The sequence below is a fragment of the Cyrtonyx montezumae genome, unplaced genomic scaffold, assembly GCF_038088225.1.
Source record: "Cyrtonyx montezumae isolate F1298 unplaced genomic scaffold, pur_monq_1.0 scaffold_65, whole genome shotgun sequence".
NCBI classification, from domain to species: Eukaryota; Metazoa; Chordata; class Aves; order Galliformes; family Odontophoridae; genus Cyrtonyx; species Cyrtonyx montezumae.
The window spans coordinates 113,672-140,552 of NW_027072073.1; the positions used below are offsets into that span (position 1 = coordinate 113,672).

Sequence of the window (26,881 nt, forward strand, 5' to 3'; positions counted from 1 at the left end):
CATTGAGGGAAGCCAAAGACCTCCATACAGCCTTCCACATTGGGCCCCGTGCCCTATCTAGGGCATGTGCTATATCTAAGCAGCGGGCAAGGGAAGTGGTTCAGGCGTGTCCTTACTGCAATTCGGCCCCTGCAATGGAGGCTGGCGTTAACCCTAGGGGCCTGGGACCTTTACAGATATGGCAGACAGATTTTACACTGGAGACAAGAATGGCGCCACGTTCCTGGTTAGCCGTCACTGTAGACACTGCTTCGTCGGTGGTGGTGGCGACCCAACATTGTCGTGTAACATCGGCGGCAGCCCAGCAGCACTGGGCTACAGCCATTGCCGCGTTAGGAAAACCTAAGACAGTAAAAACAGACAATGGATCTTGCTTCACCTCAAAATCCACCCGAGAATGGTTGGAACGGTGGGGGATAGCGCATACAACGGGAATCCCTGGGAATTCCCAGGGTCAGGCCATAATAGAGCGGGCTAATCGTCTCCTAAAAGATAAGATCCGTATACTCGCAGAAGGAGATGGCTTTATGCGAAGAATTCCTACAACAAAGCAGGGGGAGGTATTGGCAAAAGCATTGTATGCGTTGAATCATTTTGAGCGAGGTGAGAATACTAAGACCCCAATGCAGAAACATTGGAAGCCAACCATCCTCACCGAAGGGCCACCTGTCAAGGTACGCACAGAGACGGGTGAGTGGGAAAAGGGATGGAACATCCTGGTTTGGGGTCGGGGCTATGCCGCGGTCAAGAATGGGGAGACAGATAGAATTATCTGGATTCCCTCCAGAAAGGTTAAACCGGATGTAAGTCGCGGCAATGATTCCACAAAGAAAAATGAGGCGAGCCTTCCCTTTGCAGGCATTTCTGCTTGGACAACTAGGGATGAGAAAGGCGGACAAGAAACACCAGAAGAAGAAGTCCTCGAGAGAGATTGAGAAAGATCCGGAAAAGAAGCCCTTGCTGCCAACGAGAATGAACAGTATTACAATGGTTGTTTGTTTCTTGGTTCTGTTTGAAGTCATGGGAGCAGGTGCCGATACACATTTACTAGGTCAACCGGAAAACCTTTGGGTCACTTGGGCGAACCAAACAGGTCGACAGGACTTTTGTTTGGCCTTGCAGTCTGCTACCTCTCCTTTTAAAACCTGTTTAATTGGGTCGCCAGGGTACGAGACTCGGGAATTCAAGGCATATGTCAGAAATGTTTCTGCCTGTAATTATTCAGAGCCTGCAACTCAAAGTGCATGTTTAATCCATAGCCTCAATAGTTCTTTGCCATGGGACCCCCAGGAACTGGATTTACTGGGATCCCGCACGGTTAATAATGTAAATGGAACTAATACCACTTGCTTGCTGTTTGGTCCAGGTAGTACCTATGAAAAATTTGCGCACAATAATCTAAAACTACTAACCATTCATAGTCCTTATTTAGGTCAAGTTTGGACAAGTGTCTCTCCAAAAAATCGTGTTGCTTTTAATTGGTCTACTTATTGTGGAGGTAGTTTCTCGAAGGGAAATGCTTATGGCTTACGTTATACATCTAAAGGAGGGACTATAAGACAAGAGGTTTTACTAAATGATCAGTCAGCTAAAGCTTTGCCACCAGGCGTATTCCTGATTTGTGGGGACCGCGCATGGCACGGTATTCCGAGGAAGGCGGTGGGAGGACCATGTTACTTGGGAAAACTTACTATCTTGTCACCACAGATGAGACATTGGGTCAATATTACAAAGCGTACCCTGCAATGTAGAAGAAGATCAATTCACACTTTAACAGAGGACTGTGGGGATGAAGTTCGGTTGTGGGGCCCGACCGCTCGGATATTTGCCTCCATAATATTTCCAATTGGAACAGCTCAAGCCTTGAAGGAGATCGAGAGACTGGCTTGCTGGTCCGTTAAGCAGGCCAATTTAACAACTTCACTCCTCAGCGATTTATTAACGGACGTCGCAAGTGTTAGGCATGCGGTCCTGCAGAACCGAGCAGCTATTGATTTCCTGCTTTTGGCTCATGGCCATGGCTGTGAGGATATCGCAGGAATGTGCTGTTTTAATCTTAGTGACCACAGTGAATCCATACATAAGAAGTTGCAGCTTATGAAGGAACACGTCAACAAAATCGGCGTGGAAGAGGACCCAATTGGAGATTGGCTGCGTGGACTGTTCGGAGACATTGGGGGATGGACTGTGCATTTACTGAAGGGTCTGCTTTTGGGACTTATAATTATGTTGCTTCTGCTAGTATGTTTGCCTTGCTTCTTGCAAATTCTGTTAGGTTGCGCGCAACGGATGATTGATCGTACAATCAATTATCACATAGAGTATAGAAAGATGCAGAATAGCTTGTAAAGGAACGCGTAATAGGGTTGTAGAGGCTAGGCTATTTAGCGTATCGGGATGTAACGGGTTAAGGCTTGCCGGAGAGGACAATAGCATGTATAGGCGTAAAGCGGGGATTTCGGGATGTACGCGAGTAGAGTCCTCTCTGATTACAGTAGGGAAATTAATGCATCGGGAGGGGGAAATGTAGGCAGTGATCACGGAAAGATTCTGCCCACAAGGAATGTAGGGGGTGATCACAGAAAAATTCCGCCCTCAAGGGGTTGCCAATAGTAACCAGATAAGGGAGTAGTGCCAATTGTAACCAAATAAGGTAATAATGCCTGTAGCAGCTAGATAAGGAGGTAGTTACGCAAGCGCCTGAGGGGCGTGAACGAAACTATGGTAAACTATAAAAGTTGTTGTTACGAACAAATAAACGCCATTTTACCACCCACCACATTGGTGTGCACCGAGGTAAATGGACAGACCGATGAGTCCCTAACGATTGCGAACACCTGAATGAAGCCGACGGCGGGTCCGAAAGGCTTCAGTTTGGGGTTAGCGTTAGGGTTAGGGTTAAGGTATAGGGTTAGGGTTAGTGTTGGGTTAGGGTTAGGGTTTGATTTTGGGTTAGGGTTAGTGTTGTTTGGATTAGGGTTTGGTTTAGGGTTAGCATTAGTGTTTGTGTCTGGGTTAGGGTCAGGGTTAGGGTTTGGGTTAGTGTTAGTTTTAGGGTTAGTGTTAGGTTCAGGGTTAATGTTAGGGTTAGGTTTAGGGTTTGGTGTAGGGTTAGGGTAGGAATAGGGGTAGGTTTAGGGTTAGGGTATAGGTGAGGGTTAAGTTTAGGGTGTGGGTTAGGTTTATGGTTAGGGGTTAGGTGTTGTTGGTGTTGGGTTTGGGGATGGGTTTGCAGTTGGAGTTGGGTTAGGTTTAGGGTAGTGTTTGGGTTTGGGTTACTTTTTGAATTAGGGTCAGGGTATGGGTTAGGCTTAGGGTTAGGTTTACGGTTATGGGTTAGCGTTAGGTTTAGGGTTAGGGTAAGTGTAAGGCTTAGGGTTTAGGGTTAGGGTGCAGACCACTGTTGGGGTTAACGTTAGTGTTAAGGTTAAGGTATAGGGTTAGGGTTAGGCTAAGATTTAGGCTTAGAGTAAGGGTGAGGGTTAGGTTTTGGTTTAAGTTTAAGTTTAAATATTTAGTTTTACAGTAAGTGTTACGGTATGTTTTAGGTTATTGGATAGGGTTAGATGCACGATTGGATTTAGGGTTTGGTTTAGGGTTTGTGTTAGATTTAGGATTAGTGTTAGGGTTAGAGTAAGTGTTAGGGTAAAATTTTTAGTCTTACAATAAGTGTGAGGGAAGGATTTAGGTTATTTCATAGGGTTAGGTGAAGATTGGCTATAGTAATAAGGTTATGTTTAGATTTTGGAATAGTCTTAGGTTAAGGTTTTGGCTTAGGTTTAAGGTTTGGTTTAGGGTTGCGGTTAGGATTAGGGTTACGGTTAGTGTTAAGGTTTATTTTAGGGTTAAGTAGTGTTAGGACTAGGTTTAGGTTTAGAATCACGGTAGGGGTTGGGTTTTATGTTAGGTTTAGAGCTTGAGTTAGGCTTAGGGCTTGAGCTAGGGTTAGAATTAGGGTGAAGATTAAGTTTTGGGTTCGGTTTGGTTTTGGGATAGGGTTAGGTTTAGGGTTTGGTTTACTGTTAGGGTTAGGGTAGTGTTAAGGTTAGGGTTACGTTTAGGGTTAAGGTTAGGGTTAGTGTTATCTTTAGCGTAAAGGTTAGTTTAGGGTTAGTTAGGGTTAAGGATAGGTTTAGAGTTAGGGTAAGGTTTAGTGTTAGGTTTCTAGATTAAGATTTATAGCAATTGTTAGGTTTAGGTTAGGGATTGAGTTATGGTTAGGGTTAGCGTGGGGTAAATAACTCCCAAGGATGGTACTTCACAAAGAAATAGTATCGATGATGGTATATTTTGAGTTGTTCTATATAGATAGTATACAAATAATAGAAAAGAGAAGATGGCTCACCATCAGGATGATGAGGCTCGCAGGGGACTCCAGGTGGGAGGGATCTCTGAGAAGAGATGTTTTGGGATAGGGTAGGGTTAGGGATAGGTTAGGGGTTAGGATTAGTGTTAGGATTATTGTTAGGGTTAGTGTTTACAGATTCCAGATGTTTTACAGATTTAGTTTTAAAGTAAGTTTTATGTTATTGTATAGGGTTGGGTGTACAATTGGATTTAGTGTTAAGGTTAGGGTAAGTGTTAGTGTTAGGGTTGAAGAATTAGTCTTACAGTAAGTGTTAGGGAAGGATTTAGGTAATTTTAGTGGCTTCGGTGCAGATTGGCTTTAGTAATATTTTTATGTTTAGAATTTGGATTTGTGTTGAGGTAAGATTTTGACTTAGGGTTAGGGTTAGGGTAAGGATTAGGGTTGGGGTTAGCGTTAGGGTTAGGTAAGGTATAGGGTTAGGGTCAGTGTTGGGTTAGGGTTAGGGTTTGATTTAGGGTTAGGGTTAGTGTTGTTTGGATTAGGGTTTGGTTTAGGGTTAGCATTAGTGTTTGTGTCTGGGTTAGGGTCAGGGTTAGGGTTTGGGTTAGTGTTAGTTTTAGGGTTAGTGTTAGGTTCAAGGTTAATGTTAGGGTTAGGTTTAGGGTTAGGTGTTGTGTTAGATTTAAGGTTAGGGTTAGTGTTCATGTTAGGGTAAGGTTAGTTTTAGGGTTAGAGTTAATGTTAGGGTTAGGGTAAGGTTATGGTTAGGGTTCGGGTTAGGGTTAGAGTGAAGTTTGCAGTTAGGGTTGGGGTTGGGTATGGGATTAGGGTTGTTCGGATTAGGATTAGGGTTAGAGTTAGGGTTAGTATAAGGTTAGGGTTAGGGTTATGGCTTGGGTTAGGGTTAGGCTTAGGCTTAGGCTTAGGTTTAGGTTTACGTTTAGGGTTAGGATAAGGGTTGGGGTTGGGATTTGGGTTGGGTTTTGTTTGGGGTTGGGGTTTGGGTTAGTGTTAGGGTTAGCGTTAGGTTTAGATGTTATTGTTTGGGTTGGGGTTGTTGTTGGTGTTAGGGATAGGGTTGGGTCTGGTGTTGGGGGTTGGGGTTGTAGCTGAGGTAGTTGTTGGAGTTGGGTTAGGGTTAGGGCTTAGGGTTAGGATTAGGGTTAGGGTTAGAGTAAGGATTAGGTTTGGGTGTAGGCAGTGATCACGGAAAGATTCTGCCCACAAGGAATGTAGGGGGTGATCACAGAAAAATTCCGCCCTCAAGGGGTTGCCAATAGTAACCAGATAAGGGAGTAGTGCCAATTGTAACCAAATAAGGTAATAATGCCTGTAGCAGCTAGATAAGGAGGTAGTTACGCAAGCGCCTGAGGGGCGTAAACGAAACTATGGTAAACTATAAAAGTTGTTGTTACGAACAAATAAACGCCATTTTACCACCCACCACATTGGTGTGCACCGAGGTAAATGGACAGACCGATGAGTCCCTAACGATTGCGAACACCTGAATGAAGCCGACGGCGGGTCCAAAAGGCTTCATCTGGTGACCCCGACGTGATAATTAGGGAATAGTGGTCGGGCCACAGGCGGCGTGGCGTTCCTGCTCTCTTCCGTCTCCCTTGGGGAAGGAGATGATGACCCTCGGCTAGAGGGGGCTGCGGCTTACGAGAGTGGAAGCTGGGTAGCGTCGGAGGGGTCTCTAAGCGCGCTAGAGCCCGTGAACCTGCCGAGGACCCAGGCGGCTATTTGGTGGCGATCCCCGGTAGCTGCGTCGTGGACCTGGAAGTCATTCGGCGGCGATCCCCGGTGACTGATTCGTGAGGACGCGACATGGAGGCCGTCATAAAGGTGATTTCGTCCGCGTGTAAGACCTATTGCGGGAAAACTTCTCCTTGTGGGAAAACGTCTCCTTCTAAGAAGGAAATAGGGGCAATGTTGTCCCTTTTACAAAAGGAGGGACTGCTTATATCTCCCTCAGATTTGTATACCCCGGGGTCCTGGGATCTCATCACCGCAACGCTTTCTCAGCGGGCGATGGTGCTTGGGAAGTCAGGAGAGTTGAAAACCTGGGGGTTGGTCTTGGGGGCGCTGAAAACAGCGCGGGATGAACGGATTACATCTGAGCAGGCGAAGTTTTGGCAGGGTTTGGGGGGAGGAAAGGTGTCTCCCACAGATTCCACAATGAGACCACTTGTGGAGCCTCCAGATGGAGAGAAGAAGGACAAGATGCCCACGTGGCAAGACGCTAAGATGGCGCGCGGAGAGGCGACCGCGCCCAAGACCGCTGAGCGGATTGCGCCACAGGCTGCTGAAACATCCTGCAATTGTTGCAAGACAGATAACAGCTGCTCTTGCTCAATTTCTGCTCCTCCTTCTGCCCCCGCCGCCCCTCCTCCTTATGTGGGGAGCGGCTTGTATCCTTCTTTGGAGGGGTTGGGAGGGGCGGAGAAGGAGGGTGTGGCTATGTTATCAGCGGGGCGGGATGGTGTGCCCCGATGGGTTGGACAGAGGGCGGAGTCCAGGTGCTCTGGCTCAGCCCCTGGGCCGGCTTTAACTGATTGGGTTGGACAGAGGGCGGAGTCGGGGTGCTCTGGCTCAGCCCCTGGGCCGGCTTTAACTGATTGGGCAAGGATTAGGGAGGAACTTACAACAGAGAGCTCATCCGTAGTGGCAATGCCTGTGGTGATTAAAACAGAGGGACCGGCTTGGACCCCTCTGGAGCCAAAACTGATTACGCGATTGGCTGACACGGTCAGGACCAAGGGTTTACGATCTCCAGTCACTATGGCAGAGGTGGAAGCTCTTATGTCTTCCCCGCTGCTGCCGCATGATGTTACGAATCTTATGAGGGTTCTACTAGCTCCCGCCCAATATGCTTTGTGGGTGGATGCGTGGAGTATCCAGCTGCAGACGGTAGTGGCGGCAGCTACCCGGGACCCTCGACATCCCGCTAACGGTCAGGGGCGGGGGGAGCGGACTACTTTGGACCGCTTACGGGGTCTGGCGGATGGAATGACTGGGAACCCAGAGGGCCAGGCCGCACTTTTGAGACCGGGAGAGCTGGTTGCCATCACAGCGTCCGCTCTCCAAGCACTCAGAGAAGTTGCCCGGTTAGCGGAGCCTGCTGACCCTTGGGCAGACATTACACAGGGGCCATCGGAGTCCTTTGTGGACTTCGCTAATCGCCTCATAAAGGCGGTCGAAGGATCGGATCTCCCATCTTCGGCGCAGGCTCCTGTGATTATTGACTGTTTTAGGCAAAAGTCGCACCCGGATATTCAACGGCTCATACGGGCAGCACCATCCACATTAACGACACCCACTAATGTAGTAACTGATTCCGCGTTTGTTGCAAAAATGCTATTCAAGATGGGTAAGGAGGGGGTGCCGTCAACGACGGCCGCCTTCATCTTAGAAGATGCGCTGAGCCAGAGGACAGCCATGGTCGCAGTCCTTCATGTCCGCAGTCACTCCGATGTACCAGGGTTTTTTACAGAAGGAAATACTATGGCGGATACTCAGGCCGCCCTTCAGGCGTACCCATTGAGGGAAGCCAAAGACCTCCATACAGCCTTCCACATTGGGCCCCGTGCCCTATCTAGGGCATGTGCTATATCTAAGCAGCGGGCAAGGGAAGTGGTTCAGGCGTGTCCTTACTGCAATTCGGCCCCTGCAATGGAGGCTGGCGTTAACCCTAGGGGCCTGGGACCTTTACAGATATGGCAGACAGATTTTACACTGGAGACAAGAATGGCGCCACGTTCCTGGTTAGCCGTCACTGTAGACACTGCTTCGTCGGTGGTGGTGGCGACCCAACATTGTCGTGTAACATCGGCGGCAGCCCAGCAGCACTGGGCTACAGCCATTGCCGCGTTAGGAAAACCTAAGACAGTAAAAACAGACAATGGATCTTGCTTCACCTCAAAATCCACCCGAGAATGGTTGGAACGGTGGGGGATAGCGCATACAACGGGAATCCCTGGGAATTCCCAGGGTCAGGCCATAATAGAGCGGGCTAATCGTCTCCTAAAAGATAAGATCCGTATACTCGCAGAAGGAGATGGCTTTATGCGAAGAATTCCTACAACAAAGCAGGGGGAGGTATTGGCAAAAGCATTGTATGCGTTGAATCATTTTGAGCGAGGTGAGAATACTAAGACCCCAATGCAGAAACATTGGAAGCCAACCATCCTCACCGAAGGGCCACCTGTCAAGGTACGCACAGAGACGGGTGAGTGGGAAAAGGGATGGAACATCCTGGTTTGGGGTCGGGGCTATGCCGCGGTCAAGAATGGGGAGACAGATAGAATTATCTGGATTCCCTCCAGAAAGGTTAAACCGGATGTAAGTCGCGGCAATGATTCCACAAAGAAAAATGAGGCGAGCCTTCCCTTTGCAGGCATTTCTGCTTGGACAACTAGGGATGAGAAAGGCGGACAAGAAACACCAGAAGAAGAAGTCCTCGAGAGAGATTGAGAAAGATCCGGAAAAGAAGCCCTTGCTGCCAACGAGAATGAACAGTATTACAATGGTTGTTTGTTTCTTGGTTCTGTTTGAAGTCATGGGAGCAGGTGCCGATACACATTTACTAGGTCAACCGGAAAACCTTTGGGTCACTTGGGCGAACCAAACAGGTCGACAGGACTTTTGTTTGGCCTTGCAGTCTGCTACCTCTCCTTTTAAAACCTGTTTAATTGGGTCGCCAGGGTACGAGACTCGGGAATTCAAGGCATATGTCAGAAATGTTTCTGCCTGTAATTATTCAGAGCCTGCAACTCAAAGTGCATGTTTAATCCATAGCCTCAATAGTTCTTTGCCATGGGACCCCCAGGAACTGGATTTACTGGGATCCCGCACGGTTAATAATGTAAATGGAACTAATACCACTTGCTTGCTGTTTGGTCCAGGTAGTACCTATGAAAAATTTGCGCACAATAATCTAAAACTACTAACCATTCATAGTCCTTATTTAGGTCAAGTTTGGACAAGTGTCTCTCCAAAAAATCGTGTTGCTTTTAATTGGTCTACTTATTGTGGAGGTAGTTTCTCGAAGGGAAATGCTTATGGCTTACGTTATACATCTAAAGGAGGGACTATAAGACAAGAGGTTTTACTAAATGATCAGTCAGCTAAAGCTTTGCCACCAGGCGTATTCCTGATTTGTGGGGACCGCGCATGGCACGGTATTCCGAGGAAGGCGGTGGGAGGACCATGTTACTTGGGAAAACTTACTATCTTGTCACCACAGATGAGACATTGGGTCAATATTACAAAGCGTACCCTGCAATGTAGAAGAAGATCAATTCACACTTTAACAGAGGACTGTGGGGATGAAGTTCGGTTGTGGGGCCCGACCGCTCGGATATTTGCCTCCATAATATTTCCAATTGGAACAGCTCAAGCCTTGAAGGAGATCGAGAGACTGGCTTGCTGGTCCGTTAAGCAGGCCAATTTAACAACTTCACTCCTCAGCGATTTATTAACGGACGTCGCAAGTGTTAGGCATGCGGTCCTGCAGAACCGAGCAGCTATTGATTTCCTGCTTTTGGCTCATGGCCATGGCTGTGAGGATATCGCAGGAATGTGCTGTTTTAATCTTAGTGACCACAGTGAATCCATACATAAGAAGTTGCAGCTTATGAAGGAACACGTCAACAAAATCGGCGTGGAAGAGGACCCAATTGGAGATTGGCTGCGTGGACTGTTCGGAGACATTGGGGGATGGACTGTGCATTTACTGAAGGGTCTGCTTTTGGGACTTATAATTATGTTGCTTCTGCTAGTATGTTTGCCTTGCTTCTTGCAAATTCTGTTAGGTTGCGCGCAACGGATGATTGATCGTACAATCAATTATCACATAGAGTATAGAAAGATGCAGAATAGCTTGTAAAGGAACGCGTAATAGGGTTGTAGAGGCTAGGCTATTTAGCGTATCGGGATGTAACGGGTTAAGGCTTGCCGGAGAGGACAATAGCATGTATAGGCGTAAAGCGGGGATTTCGGGATGTACGCGAGTAGAGTCCTCTCTGATTACAGTAGGGAAATTAATGCATCGGGAGGGGGAAATGTAGGCAGTGATCACGGAAAGATTCTGCCCACAAGGAATGTAGGGGGTGATCACAGAAAAATTCCGCCCTCAAGGGGTTGCCAATAGTAACCAGATAAGGGAGTAGTGCCAATTGTAACCAAATAAGGTAATAATGCCTGTAGCAGCTAGATAAGGAGGTAGTTACGCAAGCGCCTGAGGGGCGTGAACGAAACTATGGTAAACTATAAAAGTTGTTGTTACGAACAAATAAACGCCATTTTACCACCCACCACATTGGTGTGCACCGAGGTAAATGGACAGACCGATGAGTCCCTAACGATTGCGAACACCTGAATGAAGCCGACGGCGGGTCCGAAAGGCTTCAGTTTGGGGTTAGCGTTAGGGTTAGGGTTAAGGTATAGGGTTAGGGTTAGTGTTGGGTTAGGGTTAGGGTTTGATTTTGGGTTAGGGTTAGTGTTGTTTGGATTAGGGTTTGGTTTAGGGTTAGCATTAGTGTTTGTGTCTGGGTTAGGGTCAGGGTTAGGGTTTGGGTTAGTGTTAGTTTTAGGGTTAGTGTTAGGTTCAGGGTTAATGTTAGGGTTAGGTTTAGGGTTTGGTGTAGGGTTAGGGTAGGAATAGGGGTAGGTTTAGGGTTAGGGTATAGGTGAGGGTTAAGTTTAGGGTGTGGGTTAGGTTTATGGTTAGGGGTTAGGTGTTGTTGGTGTTGGGTTTGGGGATGGGTTTGCAGTTGGAGTTGGGTTAGGTTTAGGGTAGTGTTTGGGTTTGGGTTACTTTTTGAATTAGGGTCAGGGTATGGGTTAGGCTTAGGGTTAGGTTTACGGTTATGGGTTAGCGTTAGGTTTAGGGTTAGGGTAAGTGTAAGGCTTAGGGTTTAGGGTTAGGGTGCAGACCACTGTTGGGGTTAACGTTAGTGTTAAGGTTAAGGTATAGGGTTAGGGTTAGGCTAAGATTTAGGCTTAGAGTAAGGGTGAGGGTTAGGTTTTGGTTTAAGTTTAAGTTTAAATATTTAGTTTTACAGTAAGTGTTACGGTATGTTTTAGGTTATTGGATAGGGTTAGGTGCACGATTGGATTTAGGGTTTGGTTTAGGGTTTGTGTTAGATTTAGGATTAGTGTTAGGGTTAGAGTAAGTGTTAGGGTAAAATTTTTAGTCTTACAATAAGTGTGAGGGAAGGATTTAGGTTATTTCATAGGGTTAGGTGAAGATTGGCTATAGTAATAAGGTTATGTTTAGATTTTGGAATAGTCTTAGGTTAAGGTTTTGGCTTAGGTTTAAGGTTTGGTTTAGGGTTGCGGTTAGGATTAGGGTTACGGTTAGTGTTAAGGTTTATTTTAGGGTTAAGTAGTGTTAGGACTAGGTTTAGGTTTAGAATCACGGTTGGGGTTGGGTTTTATGTTAGGTTTAGAGCTTGAGTTAGGCTTAGGGCTTGAGCTAGGGTTAGAATTAGGGTGAAGATTAAGTTTTGGGTTCGGTTTGGTTTTGGGATAGGGTTAGGTTTAGGGTTTGGTTTACTGTTAGGGTTAGGGTAGTGTTAAGGTTAGGGTTACGTTTAGGGTTAAGGTTAGGGTTAGTGTTATCTTTAGCGTAAAGGTTAGTTTAGGGTTAGTTAGGGTTAAGGATAGGTTTAGAGTTAGGGTAAGGTTTAGTGTTAGGTTTCTAGATTAAGATTTATAGCAATTGTTAGGTTTAGGTTAGGGATTGAGTTATGGTTAGGGTTAGCGTGGGGTAAATAACTCCCAAGGATGGTACTTCACAAAGAAATAGTATCGATGATGGTATATTTTGAGTTGTTCTATATAGATAGTATACAAATAATAGAAAAGAGAAGATGGCTCACCATCAGGATGATGAGGCTCGCAGGGGACTCCAGGTGGGAGGGATCTCTGAGAAGAGATGTTTTGGGATAGGGTAGGGTTAGGGATAGGTTAGGGGTTAGGATTAGTGTTAGGATTATTGTTAGGGTTAGTGTTTACAGATTCCAGATGTTTTACAGATTTAGTTTTAAAGTAAGTTTTATGTTATTGTATAGGGTTGGGTGTACAATTGGATTTAGTGTTAAGGTTAGGGTAAGTGTTAGTGTTAGGGTTGAAGAATTAGTCTTACAGTAAGTGTTAGGGAAGGATTTAGGTAATTTTAGTGGCTTCGGTGCAGATTGGCTTTAGTAATATTTTTATGTTTAGAATTTGGATTTGTGTTGAGGTAAGATTTTGACTTAGGGTTAGGGTTAGGGTAAGGATTAGGGTTGGGGTTAGCGTTAGGGTTAGGTAAGGTATAGGGTTAGGGTCAGTGTTGGGTTAGGGTTAGGGTTTGATTTAGGGTTAGGGTTAGTGTTGTTTGGATTAGGGTTTGGTTTAGGGTTAGCATTAGTGTTTGTGTCTGGGTTAGGGTCAGGGTTAGGGTTTGGGTTAGTGTTAGTTTTAGGGTTAGTGTTAGGTTCAAGGTTAATGTTAGGGTTAGGTTTAGGGTTAGGTGTTGTGTTAGATTTAAGGTTAGGGTTAGTGTTCATGTTAGGGTAAGGTTAGTTTTAGGGTTAGAGTTAATGTTAGGGTTAGGGTAAGGTTATGGTTAGGGTTCGGGTTAGGGTTAGAGTGAAGTTTGGAGTTAGGGTTGGGGTTGGGTATGGGATTAGGGTTGTTCGGATTAGGATTAGGGTTAGAGTTAGGGTTAGTATAAGGTTAGGGTTAGGGTTATGGCTTGGGTTAGGGTTAGGCTTAGGCTTAGGCTTAGGTTTAGGTTTACGTTTAGGGTTAGGATAAGGGTTGGGGTTGGGATTTGGGTTGGGTTTTGTTTGGGGTTGGGGTTTGGGTTAGTGTTAGGGTTAGCGTTAGGTTTAGATGTTATTGTTTGGGTTGGGGTTGTTGTTGGTGTTAGGGATAGGGTTGGGTCTGGTGTTGGGGGTTGGGGTTGTAGCTGAGGTAGTTGTTGGAGTTGGGTTAGGGTTAGGGCTTAGGGTTAGGATTAGGGTTAGGGTTAGAGTAAGGATTAGGTTTGGGTGTAGGCAGTGATCACGGAAAGATTCTGCCCACAAGGAATGTAGGGGGTGATCACAGAAAAATTCCGCCCTCAAGGGGTTGCCATTAGTAACCAGATAAGGGAGTAGTGCCAATTGTAACCAAATAAGGTAATAATGCCTGTAGCAGCTAGATAAGGAGGTAGTTACGCAAGCGCCTGAGGGGCGTAAACGAAACTATGGTAAACTATAAAAGTTGTTGTTACGAACAAATAAACGCCATTTTACCACCCACCACATTGGTGTGCACCGAGGTAAATGGACAGACCGATGAGTCCCTAACGATTGCGAACACCTGAATGAAGCCGACGGCGGGTCCAAAAGGCTTCATCTGGTGACCCCGACGTGATAATTAGGGAATAGTGGTCGGGCCACAGGCGGCGTGGCGTTCCTGCTCTCTTCCGTCTCCCTTGGGGAAGGAGATGATGACCCTCGGCTAGAGGGGGCTGCGGCTTACGAGAGTGGAAGCTGGGTAGCGTCGGAGGGGTCTCTAAGCGCGCTAGAGCCCGTGAACCTGCCGAGGACCCAGGCGGCTATTTGGTGGCGATCCCCGGTAGCTGCGTCGTGGACCTGGAAGTCATTCGGCGGCGATCCCCGGTGACTGATTCGTGAGGACGCGACATGGAGGCCGTCATAAAGGTGATTTCGTCCGCGTGTAAGACCTATTGCGGGAAAACTTCTCCTTGTGGGAAAACGTCTCCTTCTAAGAAGGAAATAGGGGCAATGTTGTCCCTTTTACAAAAGGAGGGACTGCTTATATCTCCCTCAGATTTGTATACCCCGGGGTCCTGGGATCTCATCACCGCAACGCTTTCTCAGCGGGCGATGGTGCTTGGGAAGTCAGGAGAGTTGAAAACCTGGGGGTTGGTCTTGGGGGCGCTGAAAACAGCGCGGGATGAACGGATTACATCTGAGCAGGCGAAGTTTTGGCAGGGTTTGGGGGGAGGAAAGGTGTCTCCCACAGATTCCACAATGAGACCACTTGTGGAGCCTCCAGATGGAGAGAAGAAGGACAAGATGCCCACGTGGCAAGACGCTAAGATGGCGCGCGGAGAGGCGACCGCGCCCAAGACCGCTGAGCGGATTGCGCCACAGGCTGCTGAAACATCCTGCAATTGTTGCAAGACAGATAACAGCTGCTCTTGCTCAATTTCTGCTCCTCCTTCTGCCCCCGCCGCCCCTCCTCCTTATGTGGGGAGCGGCTTGTATCCTTCTTTGGAGGGGTTGGGAGGGGCGGAGAAGGAGGGTGTGGCTATGTTATCAGCGGGGCGGGATGGTGTGCCCCGATGGGTTGGACAGAGGGCGGAGTCCGGGTGCTCTGGCTCAGCCCCTGGGCCGGCTTTAACTGATTGGGTTGGACAGAGGGCGGAGTCGGGGTGCTCTGGCTCAGCCCCTGGGCCGGCTTTAACTGATTGGGCAAGGATTAGGGAGGAACTTACAACAGAGAGCTCATCCGTAGTGGCAATGCCTGTGGTGATTAAAACAGAGGGACCGGCTTGGACCCCTCTGGAGCCAAAACTGATTACGCGATTGGCTGACACGGTCAGGACCAAGGGTTTACGATCTCCAGTCACTATGGCAGAGGTGGAAGCTCTTATGTCTTCCCCGCTGCTGCCGCATGATGTTACGAATCTTATGAGGGTTCTACTAGCTCCCGCCCAATATGCTTTGTGGGTGGATGCGTGGAGTATCCAGCTGCAGACGGTAGTGGCGGCAGCTACCCGGGACCCTCGACATCCCGCTAACGGTCAGGGGCGGGGGGAGCGGACTACTTTGGACCGCTTACGGGGTCTGGCGGATGGAATGACTGGGAACCCAGAGGGCCAGGCCGCACTTTTGAGACCGGGAGAGCTGGTTGCCATCACAGCGTCCGCTCTCCAAGCACTCAGAGAAGTTGCCCGGTTAGCGGAGCCTGCTGACCCTTGGGCAGACATTACACAGGGGCCATCGGAGTCCTTTGTGGACTTCGCTAATCGCCTCATAAAGGCGGTCGAAGGATCGGATCTCCCATCTTCGGCGCAGGCTCCTGTGATTATTGACTGTTTTAGGCAAAAGTCGCACCCGGATATTCAACGGCTCATACGGGCAGCACCATCCACATTAACGACACCCACTAATGTAGTAACTGATTCCGCGTTTGTTGCAAAAATGCTATTCAAGATGGGTAAGGAGGGGGTGCCGTCAACGACGGCCGCCTTCATCTTAGAAGATGCGCTGAGCCAGAGGACAGCCATGGTCGCAGTCCTTCATGTCCGCAGTCACTCCGATGTACCAGGGTTTTTTACAGAAGGAAATACTATGGCGGATACTCAGGCCGCCCTTCAGGCGTACCCATTGAGGGAAGCCAAAGACCTCCATACAGCCTTCCACATTGGGCCCCGTGCCCTATCTAGGGCATGTGCTATATCTAAGCAGCGGGCAAGGGAAGTGGTTCAGGCGTGTCCTTACTGCAATTCGGCCCCTGCAATGGAGGCTGGCGTTAACCCTAGGGGCCTGGGACCTTTACAGATATGGCAGACAGATTTTACACTGGAGACAAGAATGGCGCCACGTTCCTGGTTAGCCGTCACTGTAGACACTGCTTCGTCGGTGGTGGTGGCGACCCAACATTGTCGTGTAACATCGGCGGCAGCCCAGCAGCACTGGGCTACAGCCATTGCCGCGTTAGGAAAACCTAAGACAGTAAAAACAGACAATGGATCTTGCTTCACCTCAAAATCCACCCGAGAATGGTTGGAACGGTGGGGGATAGCGCATACAACGGGAATCCCTGGGAATTCCCAGGGTCAGGCCATAATAGAGCGGGCTAATCGTCTCCTAAAAGATAAGATCCGTATACTCGCAGAAGGAGATGGCTTTATGCGAAGAATTCCTACAACAAAGCAGGGGGAGGTATTGGCAAAAGCATTGTATGCGTTGAATCATTTTGAGCGAGGTGAGAATACTAAGACCCCAATGCAGAAACATTGGAAGCCAACCATCCTCACCGAAGGGCCACCTGTCAAGGTACGCACAGAGACGGGTGAGTGGGAAAAGGGATGGAACATCCTGGTTTGGGGTCGGGGCTATGCCGCGGTCAAGAATGGGGAGACAGATAGAATTATCTGGATTCCCTCCAGAAAGGTTAAACCGGATGTAAGTCGCGGCAATGATTCCACAAAGAAAAATGAGGCGAGCCTTCCCTTTGCAGGCATTTCTGCTTGGACAACTAGGGATGAGAAAGGCGGACAAGAAACACCAGAAGAAGAAGTCCTCGAGAGAGATTGAGAAAGATCCGGAAAAGAAGCCCTTGCTGCCAACGAGAATGAACAGTATTACAATGGTTGTTTGTTTCTTGGTTCTGTTTGAAGTCATGGGAGCAGGTGCCGATACACATTTACTAGGTCAACCGGAAAACCTTTGGGTCACTTGGGCGAACCAAACAGGTCGACAGGACTTTTGTTTGGCCTTGCAGTCTGCTACCTCTCCTTTTAAAACCTGTTTAATTGGGTCGCCAGGGTACGAGACTCGGGAATTCAAGGCATATGTCAGAAATGTTTCTGCCTGTAATTATTCAGAGCCTGCAACTCAAAGTGCATGTTTAATCCATAGCCTCAATAGTTCTTTGCCATGGGACCCCCAGGAACTGGATTTACTGGGATCCCGCACGGTTAATAATGTAAATGGAACTAATACCACTTGCTTGCTGTTTGGTCCAGGTAGTACCTATGAAAAATTTGCGCACAATAATCTAAAACTACTAACCATTCATAGTCCTTATTTAGGTCAAGTTTGGACAAGTGTCTCTCCAAAAAATCGTGTTGCTTTTAATTGGTCTACTTATTGTGGAGGTAGTTTCTCGAAGGGAAATGCTTATGGCTTACGTTATACATCTAAAGGAGGGACTATAAGACAAGAGGTTTTACTAAATGATCAGTCAGCTAAAGCTTTGCCACCAGGCGTATTCCTGATTTGTGGGGACCGCGCATGGCACGGTATTCCGAGGAAGGCGGTGGGAGGACCATGTTACTTGGGAAAACTTACTATCTTGTCACCACAGATGAGACATTGGGTCAATATTACAAAGCGTACCCTGCAATGTAGAAGAAGATCAATTCACACTTTAACAGAGGACTGTGGGGATGAAGTTCGGTTGTGGGGCCCGACCGCTCGGATATTTGCCTCCATAATATTTCCAATTGGAACAGCTCAAGCCTTGAAGGAGATCGAGAGACTGGCTTGCTGGTCCGTTAAGCAGGCCAATTTAACAACTTCACTCCTCAGCGATTTATTAACGGACGTCGCAAGTGTTAGGCATGCGGTCCTGCAGAACCGAGCAGCTATTGATTTCCTGCTTTTGGCTCATGGCCATGGCTGTGAGGATATCGCAGGAATGTGCTGTTTTAATCTTAGTGACCACAGTGAATCCATACATAAGAAGTTGCAGCTTATGAAGGAACACGTCAACAAAATCGGCGTGGAAGAGGACCCAATTGGAGATTGGCTGCGTGGACTGTTCGGAGACATTGGGGGATGGACTGTGCATTTACTGAAGGGTCTGCTTTTGGGACTTATAATTATGTTGCTTCTGCTAGTATGTTTGCCTTGCTTCTTGCAAATTCTGTTAGGTTGCGCGCAACGGATGATTGATCGTACAATCAATTATCACATAGAGTATAGAAAGATGCAGAATAGCTTGTAAAGGAACGCGTAATAGGGTTGTAGAGGCTAGGCTATTTAGCGTATCGGGATGTAACGGGTTAAGGCTTGCCGGAGAGGACAATAGCATGTATAGGCGTAAAGCGGGGATTTCGGGATGTACGCGAGTAGAGTCCTCTCTGATTACAGTAGGGAAATTAATGCATCGGGAGGGGGAAATGTAGGCAGTGATCACGGAAAGATTCTGCCCACAAGGAATGTAGGGGGTGATCACAGAAAAATTCCGCCCTCAAGGGGTTGCCAATAGTAACCAGATAAGGGAGTAGTGCCAATTGTAACCAAATAAGGTAATAATGCCTGTAGCAGCTAGATAAGGAGGTAGTTACGCAAGCGCCTGAGGGGCGTGAACGAAACTATGGTAAACTATAAAAGTTGTTGTTACGAACAAATAAACGCCATTTTACCACCCACCACATTGGTGTGCACCGAGGTAAATGGACAGACCGATGAGTCCCTAACGATTGCGAACACCTGAATGAAGCCGACGGCGGGTCCGAAAGGCTTCAGTTTGGGGTTAGCGTTAGGGTTAGGGTTAAGGTATAGGGTTAGGGTTAGTGTTGGGTTAGGGTTAGGGTTTGATTTTGGGTTAGGGTTAGTGTTGTTTGGATTAGGGTTTGGTTTAGGGTTAGCATTAGTGTTTGTGTCTGGGTTAGGGTCAGGGTTAGGGTTTGGGTTAGTGTTAGTTTTAGGGTTAGTGTTAGGTTCAGGGTTAATGTTAGGGTTAGGTTTAGGGTTTGGTGTAGGGTTAGGGTAGGAATAGGGGTAGGTTTAGGGTTAGGGTATAGGTGAGGGTTAAGTTTAGGGTGTGGGTTAGGTTTATGGTTAGGGGTTAGGTGTTGTTGGTGTTGGGTTTGGGGATGGGTTTGCAGTTGGAGTTGGGTTAGGTTTAGGGTAGTGTTTGGGTTTGGGTTACTTTTTGAATTAGGGTCAGGGTATGGGTTAGGCTTAGGGTTAGGTTTACGGTTATGGGTTAGCGTTAGGTTTAGGGTTAGGGTAAGTGTAAGGCTTAGGGTTTAGGGTTAGGGTGCAGACCACTGTTGGGGTTAACGTTAGTGTTAAGGTTAAGGTATAGGGTTAGGGTTAGGCTAAGATTTAGGCTTAGAGTAAGGGTGAGGGTTAGGTTTTGGTTTAAGTTTAAGTTTAAATATTTAGTTTTACAGTAAGTGTTACGGTATGTTTTAGGTTATTGGATAGGGTTAGGTGCACGATTGGATTTAGGGTTTGGTTTAGGGTTTGTGTTAGATTTAGGATTAGTGTTAGGGTTAGAGTAAGTGTTAGGGTAAAATTTTTAGTCTTACAATAAGTGTGAGGGAAGGATTTAGGTTATTTCATAGGGTTAGGTGAAGATTGGCTATAGTAATAAGGTTATGTTTAGATTTTGGAATAGTCTTAGGTTAAGGTTTTGGCTTAGGTTTAAGGTTTGGTTTAGGGTTGCGGTTAGGATTAGGGTTACGGTTAGTGTTAAGGTTTATTTTAGGGTTAAGTAGTGTTAGGACTAGGTTTAGGTTTAGAATCACGGTTGGGGTTGGGTTTTATGTTAGGTTTAGAGCTTGAGTTAGGCTTAGGGCTTGAGCTAGGGTTAGAATTAGGGTGAAGATTAAGTTTTGGGTTCGGTTTGGTTTTGGGATAGGGTTAGGTTTAGGGTTTGGTTTACTGTTAGGGTTAGGGTAGTGTTAAGGTTAGGGTTACGTTTAGGGTTAAGGTTAGGGTTAGTGTTATCTTTAGCGTAAAGGTTAGTTTAGGGTTAGTTAGGGTTAAGGATAGGTTTAGAGTTAGGGTAAGGTTTAGTGTTAGGTTTCTAGATTAAGATTTATAGCAATTGTTAGGTTTAGGTTAGGGATTGAGTTATGGTTAGGGTTAGCGTGGGGTAAATAACTCCCAAGGATGGTACTTCACAAAGAAATAGTATCGATGATGGTATATTTTGAGTTGTTCTATATAGATAGTATACAAATAATAGAAAAGAGAAGATGGCTCACCATCAGGATGATGAGGCTCGCAGGGGACTCCAGGTGGGAGGGATCTCTGAGAAGAGATGTTTTGGGATAGGGTAGGGTTAGGGATAGGTTAGGGGTTAGGATTAGTGTTAGGATTATTGTTAGGGTTAGTGTTTACAGATTCCAGATGTTTTACAGATTTAGTTTTAAAGTAAGTTTTATGTTATTGTATAGGGTTGGGTGTACAATTGGATTTAGTGTTAAGGTTAGGGTAAGTGTTAGTGTTAGGGTTGAAGAATTAGTCTTACAGTAAGTGTTAGGGAAGGATTTAGGTAATTTTAGTGGCTTCGGTGCAGATTGGCTTTAGTAATATTTTTATGTTTAGAATTTGGATTTGTGTTGAGGTAAGATTTTGACTTAGGGTTAGGGTTAGGGTAAGGATTAGGGTTGGGGTTAGCGTTAGGGTTAGGTAAGGTATAGGGTTAGGGTCAGTGTTGGGTTAGGGTTAGGGTTTGATTTAGGGTTAGGGTTAGTGTTGTTTGGATTAGGGTTTGGTTTAGGGTTAGCATTAGTGTTTGTGTCTGGGTTAGGGTCAGGGTTAGGGTTTGGGTTAGTGTTAGTTTTAGGGTTAGTGTTAGGTTCAAGGTTAATGTTAGGGTTAGGTTTAGGGTTAGGTGTTGTGTTAGATTTAAGGTTAGGGTTAGTGTTCATGTTAGGGTAAGGTTAGTTTTAGGGTTAGAGTTAATGTTAGGGTTAGGGTAAGGTTATGGTTAGGGTTCGGGTTAGGGTTAGAGTGAAGTTTGGAGTTAGGGTTGGGGTTGGGTATGGGATTAGGGTTGTTCGGATTAGGATTAGGGTTAGAGTTAGGGTTAGTATAAGGTTAGGGTTAGGGTTATGGCTTGGGTTAGGGTTAGGCTTAGGCTTAGGCTTAGGTTTAGGTTTACGTTTAGGGTTAGGATAAGGGTTGGGGTTGGGATTTGGGTTGGGTTTTGTTTGGGGTTGGGGTTTGGGTTAGTGTTAGGGTTAGCGTTAGGTTTAGATGTTATTGTTTGGGTTGGGGTTGTTGTTGGTGTTAGGGATAGGGTTGGGTCTGGTGTTGGGGGTTGGGGTTGTAGCTGAGGTAGTTGTTGGAGTTGGGTTAGGGTTAGGGCTTAGGGTTAGGATTAGGGTTAGGGTTAGAGTAAGGATTAGGTTTGGGTGTAGGCAGTGATCACGGAAAGATTCTGCCCACAAGGAATGTAGGGGGTGATCACAGAAAAATTCCGCCCTCAAGGGGTTGCCATTAGTAACCAGATAAGGGAGTAGTGCCAATTGTAACCAAATAAGGTAATAATGCCTGTAGCAGCTAGATAAGGAGGTAGTTACGCAAGCGCCTGAGGGGCGTAAACGAAACTATGGTAAACTATAAAAGTTGTTGTTACGAACAAATAAACGCCATTTTACCACCCACCACATTGGTGTGCACCGAGGTAAATGGACAGACCGATGAGTCCCTAACGATTGCGAACACCTGAATGAAGCCGACGGCGGGTCCAAAAGGCTTCATCTGGTGACCCCGACGTGATAATTAGGGAATAGTGGTCGGGCCACAGGCGGCGTGGCGTTCCTGCTCTCTTCCGTCTCCCTTGGGGAAGGAGATGATGACCCTCGGCTAGAGGGGGCTGCGGCTTACGAGAGTGGAAGCTGGGTAGCGTCGGAGGGGTCTCTAAGCGCGCTAGAGCCCGTGAACCTGCCGAGGACCCAGGCGGCTATTTGGTGGCGATCCCCGGTAGCTGCGTCGTGGACCTGGAAGTCATTCGGCGGCGATCCCCGGTGACTGATTCGTGAGGACGCGACATGGAGGCCGTCATAAAGGTGATTTCGTCCGCGTGTAAGACCTATTGCGGGAAAACTTCTCCTTGTGGGAAAACGTCTCCTTCTAAGAAGGAAATAGGGGCAATGTTGTCCCTTTTACAAAAGGAGGGACTGCTTATATCTCCCTCAGATTTGTATACCCCGGGGTCCTGGGATCTCATCACCGCAACGCTTTCTCAGCGGGCGATGGTGCTTGGGAAGTCAGGAGAGTTGAAAACCTGGGGGTTGGTCTTGGGGGCGCTGAAAACAGCGCGGGATGAACGGATTACATCTGAGCAGGCGAAGTTTTGGCAGGGTTTGGGGGGAGGAAAGGTGTCTCCCACAGATTCCACAATGAGACCACTTGTGGAGCCTCCAGATGGAGAGAAGAAGGACAAGATGCCCACGTGGCAAGACGCTAAGATGGCGCGCGGAGAGGCGACCGCGCCCAAGACCGCTGAGCGGATTGCGCCACAGGCTGCTGAAACATCCTGCAATTGTTGCAAGACAGATAACAGCTGCTCTTGCTCAATTTCTGCTCCTCCTTCTGCCCCCGCCGCCCCTCCTCCTTATGTGGGGAGCGGCTTGTATCCTTCTTTGGAGGGGTTGGGAGGGGCGGAGAAGGAGGGTGTGGCTATGTTATCAGCGGGGCGGGATGGTGTGCCCCGATGGGTTGGACAGAGGGCGGAGTCCGGGTGCTCTGGCTCAGCCCCTGGGCCGGCTTTAACTGATTGGGTTGGACAGAGGGCGGAGTCGGGGTGCTCTGGCTCAGCCCCTGGGCCGGCTTTAACTGATTGGGCAAGGATTAGGGAGGAACTTACAACAGAGAGCTCATCCGTAGTGGCAATGCCTGTGGTGATTAAAACAGAGGGACCGGCTTGGACCCCTCTGGAGCCAAAACTGATTACGCGATTGGCTGACACGGTCAGGACCAAGGGTTTACGATCTCCAGTCACTATGGCAGAGGTGGAAGCTCTTATGTCTTCCCCGCTGCTGCCGCATGATGTTACGAATCTTATGAGGGTTCTACTAGCTCCCGCCCAATATGCTTTGTGGGTGGATGCGTGGAGTATCCAGCTGCAGACGGTAGTGGCGGCAGCTACCCGGGACCCTCGACATCCCGCTAACGGTCAGGGGCGGGGGGAGCGGACTACTTTGGACCGCTTACGGGGTCTGGCGGATGGAATGACTGGGAACCCAGAGGGCCAGGCCGCACTTTTGAGACCGGGAGAGCTGGTTGCCATCACAGCGTCCGCTCTCCAAGCACTCAGAGAAGTTGCCCGGTTAGCGGAGCCTGCTGACCCTTGGGCAGACATTACACAGGGGCCATCGGAGTCCTTTGTGGACTTCGCTAATCGCCTCATAAAGGCGGTCGAAGGATCGGATCTCCCATCTTCGGCGCAGGCTCCTGTGATTATTGACTGTTTTAGGCAAAAGTCGCACCCGGATATTCAACGGCTCATACGGGCAGCACCATCCACATTAACGACACCCACTAATGTAGTAACTGATTCCGCGTTTGTTGCAAAAATGCTATTCAAGATGGGTAAGGAGGGGGTGCCGTCAACGACGGCCGCCTTCATCTTAGAAGATGCGCTGAGCCAGAGGACAGCCATGGTCGCAGTCCTTCATGTCCGCAGTCACTCCGATGTACCAGGGTTTTTTACAGAAGGAAATACTATGGCGGATACTCAGGCCGCCCTTCAGGCGTACCCATTGAGGGAAGCCAAAGACCTCCATACAGCCTTCCACATTGGGCCCCGTGCCCTATCTAGGGCATGTGCTATATCTAAGCAGCGGGCAAGGGAAGTGGTTCAGGCGTGTCCTTACTGCAATTCGGCCCCTGCAATGGAGGCTGGCGTTAACCCTAGGGGCCTGGGACCTTTACAGATATGGCAGACAGATTTTACACTGGAGACAAGAATGGCGCCACGTTCCTGGTTAGCCGTCACTGTAGACACTGCTTCGTCGGTGGTGGTGGCGACCCAACATTGTCGTGTAACATCGGCGGCAGCCCAGCAGCACTGGGCTACAGCCATTGCCGCGTTAGGAAAACCTAAGACAGTAAAAACAGACAATGGATCTTGCTTCACCTCAAAATCCACCCGAGAATGGTTGGAACGGTGGGGGATAGCGCATACAACGGGAATCCCTGGGAATTCCCAGGGTCAGGCCATAATAGAGCGGGCTAATCGTCTCCTAAAAGATAAGATCCGTATACTCGCAGAAGGAGATGGCTTTATGCGAAGAATTCCTACAACAAAGCAGGGGGAGGTATTGGCAAAAGCATTGTATGCGTTGAATCATTTTGAGCGAGGTGAGAATACTAAGACCCCAATGCAGAAACATTGGAAGCCAACCATCCTCACCGAAGGGCCACCTGTCAAGGTACGCACAGAGACGGGTGAGTGGGAAAAGGGATGGAACATCCTGGTTTGGGGTCGGGGCTATGCCGCGGTCAAGAATGGGGAGACAGATAGAATTATCTGGATTCCCTCCAGAAAGGTTAAACCGGATGTAAGTCGCGGCAATGATTCCACAAAGAAAAATGAGGCGAGCCTTCCCTTTGCAGGCATTTCTGCTTGGACAACTAGGGATGAGAAAGGCGGACAAGAAACACCAGAAGAAGAAGTCCTCGAGAGAGATTGAGAAAGATCCGGAAAAGAAGCCCTTGCTGCCAACGAGAATGAACAGTATTACAATGGTTGTTTGTTTCTTGGTTCTGTTTGAAGTCATGGGAGCAGGTGCCGATACACATTTACTAGGTCAACCGGAAAACCTTTGGGTCACTTGGGCGAACCAAACAGGTCGACAGGACTTTTGTTTGGCCTTGCAGTCTGCTACCTCTCCTTTTAAAACCTGTTTAATTGGGTCGCCAGGGTACGAGACTCGGGAATTCAAGGCATATGTCAGAAATGTTTCTGCCTGTAATTATTCAGAGCCTGCAACTCAAAGTGCATGTTTAATCCATAGCCTCAATAGTTCTTTGCCATGGGACCCCCAGGAACTGGATTTACTGGGATCCCGCACGGTTAATAATGTAAATGGAACTAATACCACTTGCTTGCTGTTTGGTCCAGGTAGTACCTATGAAAAATTTGCGCACAATAGTCTAAAACTACTAACCATTCATAGTCCTTATTTAGGTCAAGTTTGGACAAGTGTCTCTCCAAAAAATCGTGTTGCTTTTAATTGGTCTACTTATTGCGGAGGTAGTTTCTCGAAGGGAAATGCTTATGGCTTACGTTATACATCTAAAGGAGGGACTATAAGACAAGAGGTTTTACTAAATGATCAGTCAGCTAAAGCTTTGCCACCAGGCGTATTCCTGATTTGTGGGGACCGCGCATGGCACGGTATTCCGAGGAAGGCGGTGGGAGGACCATGTTACTTGGGAAAACTTACTATCTTGTCACCACAGATGAGACATTGGGTCAATATTACAAAGCGTACCCTGCAACGTAGAAGAAGATCAATTCACACTTTAACAGAGGACTGTGGGGATGAAGTTCGGTTGTGGGGCCCGACCGCTCGGATATTTGCCTCCATAATATTTCCAATTGGAACAGCTCAAGCCTTGAAGGAGATCGAGAGACTGGCTTGCTGGTCCGTTAAGCAGGCCAATTTAACAACTTCACTCCTCAGCGATTTATTAACGGACGTCGCAAGTGTTAGGCATGCGGTCCTGCAGAACCGAGCAGCTATTGATTTCCTGCTTTTGGCTCATGGCCATGGCTGTGAGGATATCGCAGGAATGTGCTGTTTTAATCTTAGTGACCACAGTGAATCCATACATAAGAAGTTGCAGCTTATGAAGGAACACGTCAACAAAATCGGCGTGGAAGAGGACCCAATTGGAGATTGGCTGCGTGGACTGTTCGGAGACATTGGGGGATGGACTGTGCATTTACTGAAGGGTCTGCTTTTGGGACTTATAATTATGTTGCTTCTGCTAGTATGTTTGCCTTGCTTCTTGCAAATTCTGTTAGGTTGCGCGCAACGGATGATTGATCGTACAATCAATTATCACATAGAGTATAGAAAGATGCAGAATAGCTTGTAAAGGAACGCGTAATAGGGTTGTAGAGGCTAGGCTATTTAGCGTATCGGGATGTAACGGGTTAAGGCTTGCCGGAGAGGACAATAGCATGTATAGGCGTAAAGCGGGGATTTCGGGATGTACGCGAGTAGAGTCCTCTCTGATTACAGTAGGGAAATTAATGCATCGGGAGGGGGAAATGTAGGCAGTGATCACGGAAAGATTCTGCCCACAAGGAATGTAGGGGGTGATCACAGAAAAATTCCGCCCTCAAGGGGTTGCCAATAGTAACCAGATAAGGGAGTAGTGCCAATTGTAACCAAATAAGGTAATAATGCCTGTAGCAGCTAGATAAGGAGGTAGTTACGCAAGCGCCTGAGGGGCGTGAACGAAACTATGGTAAACTATAAAAGTTGTTGTTACGAACAAATAAACGCCATTTTACCACCCACCACATTGGTGTGCACCGAGGTAAATGGACAGACCGATGAGTCCCTAACGATTGCGAACACCTGAATGAAGCCGACGGCGGGTCCGAAAGGCTTCAGTTTGGGGTTAGCGTTAGGGTTAGGGTTAAGGTATAGGGTTAGGGTTAGTGTTGGGTTAGGGTTAGGGTTTGATTTTGGGTTAGGGTTAGTGTTGTTTGGATTAGGGTTTGGTTTAGGGTTAGCATTAGTGTTTGTGTCTGGGTTAGGGTCAGGGTTAGGGTTTGGGTTAGTGTTAGTTTTAGGGTTAGTGTTAGGTTCAGGGTTAATGTTAGGGTTAGGTTTAGGGTTTGGTGTAGGGTTAGGGTAGGAATAGGGGTAGGTTTAGGGTTAGGGTATAGGTGAGGGTTAAGTTTAGGGTGTGGGTTAGGTTTATGGTTAGGGGTTAGGTGTTGTTGGTGTTGGGTTTGGGGATGGGTTTGCAGTTGGAGTTGGGTTAGGTTTAGGGTAGTGTTTGGGTTTGGGTTACTTTTTGAATTAGGGTCAGGGTATGGGTTAGGCTTAGGGTTAGGTTTACGGTT

At 47.6% G+C, this 26,881-nt stretch overlaps 4 protein-coding genes across 4 annotated transcripts; all 4 read left to right on the top strand.

Moving 5' to 3' along the window:
- Positions 1-1,020: 1,020 nt before the first annotated feature.
- Positions 1,021-2,286, top strand: LOC136057422 (MLV-related proviral Env polyprotein-like; the record flags this gene model as incomplete). The annotated part of the gene is made up of 2 exons (XM_065750142.1): positions 1,021-1,030; positions 1,547-2,286. Coding segments are annotated over exons 1-2 (750 nt in total), but the record flags the coding sequence as incomplete, so codon positions are not given.
- Positions 2,287-8,870: 6,584 nt separating this feature from the next.
- Positions 8,871-10,136, top strand: LOC136057423 (MLV-related proviral Env polyprotein-like; the record flags this gene model as incomplete). Its single annotated transcript, XM_065750144.1, has 2 exons — positions 8,871-8,880; positions 9,397-10,136. Coding segments are annotated over exons 1-2 (750 nt in total), but the record flags the coding sequence as incomplete, so codon positions are not given.
- Positions 10,137-16,720: 6,584 nt separating this feature from the next.
- LOC136057424 (MLV-related proviral Env polyprotein-like) lies at positions 16,721-17,986 on the top strand (the record flags this gene model as incomplete). The annotated part of the gene is made up of 2 exons (XM_065750145.1): positions 16,721-16,730; positions 17,247-17,986. Coding segments are annotated over exons 1-2 (750 nt in total), but the record flags the coding sequence as incomplete, so codon positions are not given.
- Positions 17,987-24,570: 6,584 nt separating this feature from the next.
- Positions 24,571-25,836, top strand: LOC136057425 (MLV-related proviral Env polyprotein-like; the record flags this gene model as incomplete). The annotated part of the gene is made up of 2 exons (XM_065750146.1): positions 24,571-24,580; positions 25,097-25,836. Coding segments are annotated over exons 1-2 (750 nt in total), but the record flags the coding sequence as incomplete, so codon positions are not given.
- Positions 25,837-26,881: the final 1,045 nt, after the last annotated feature.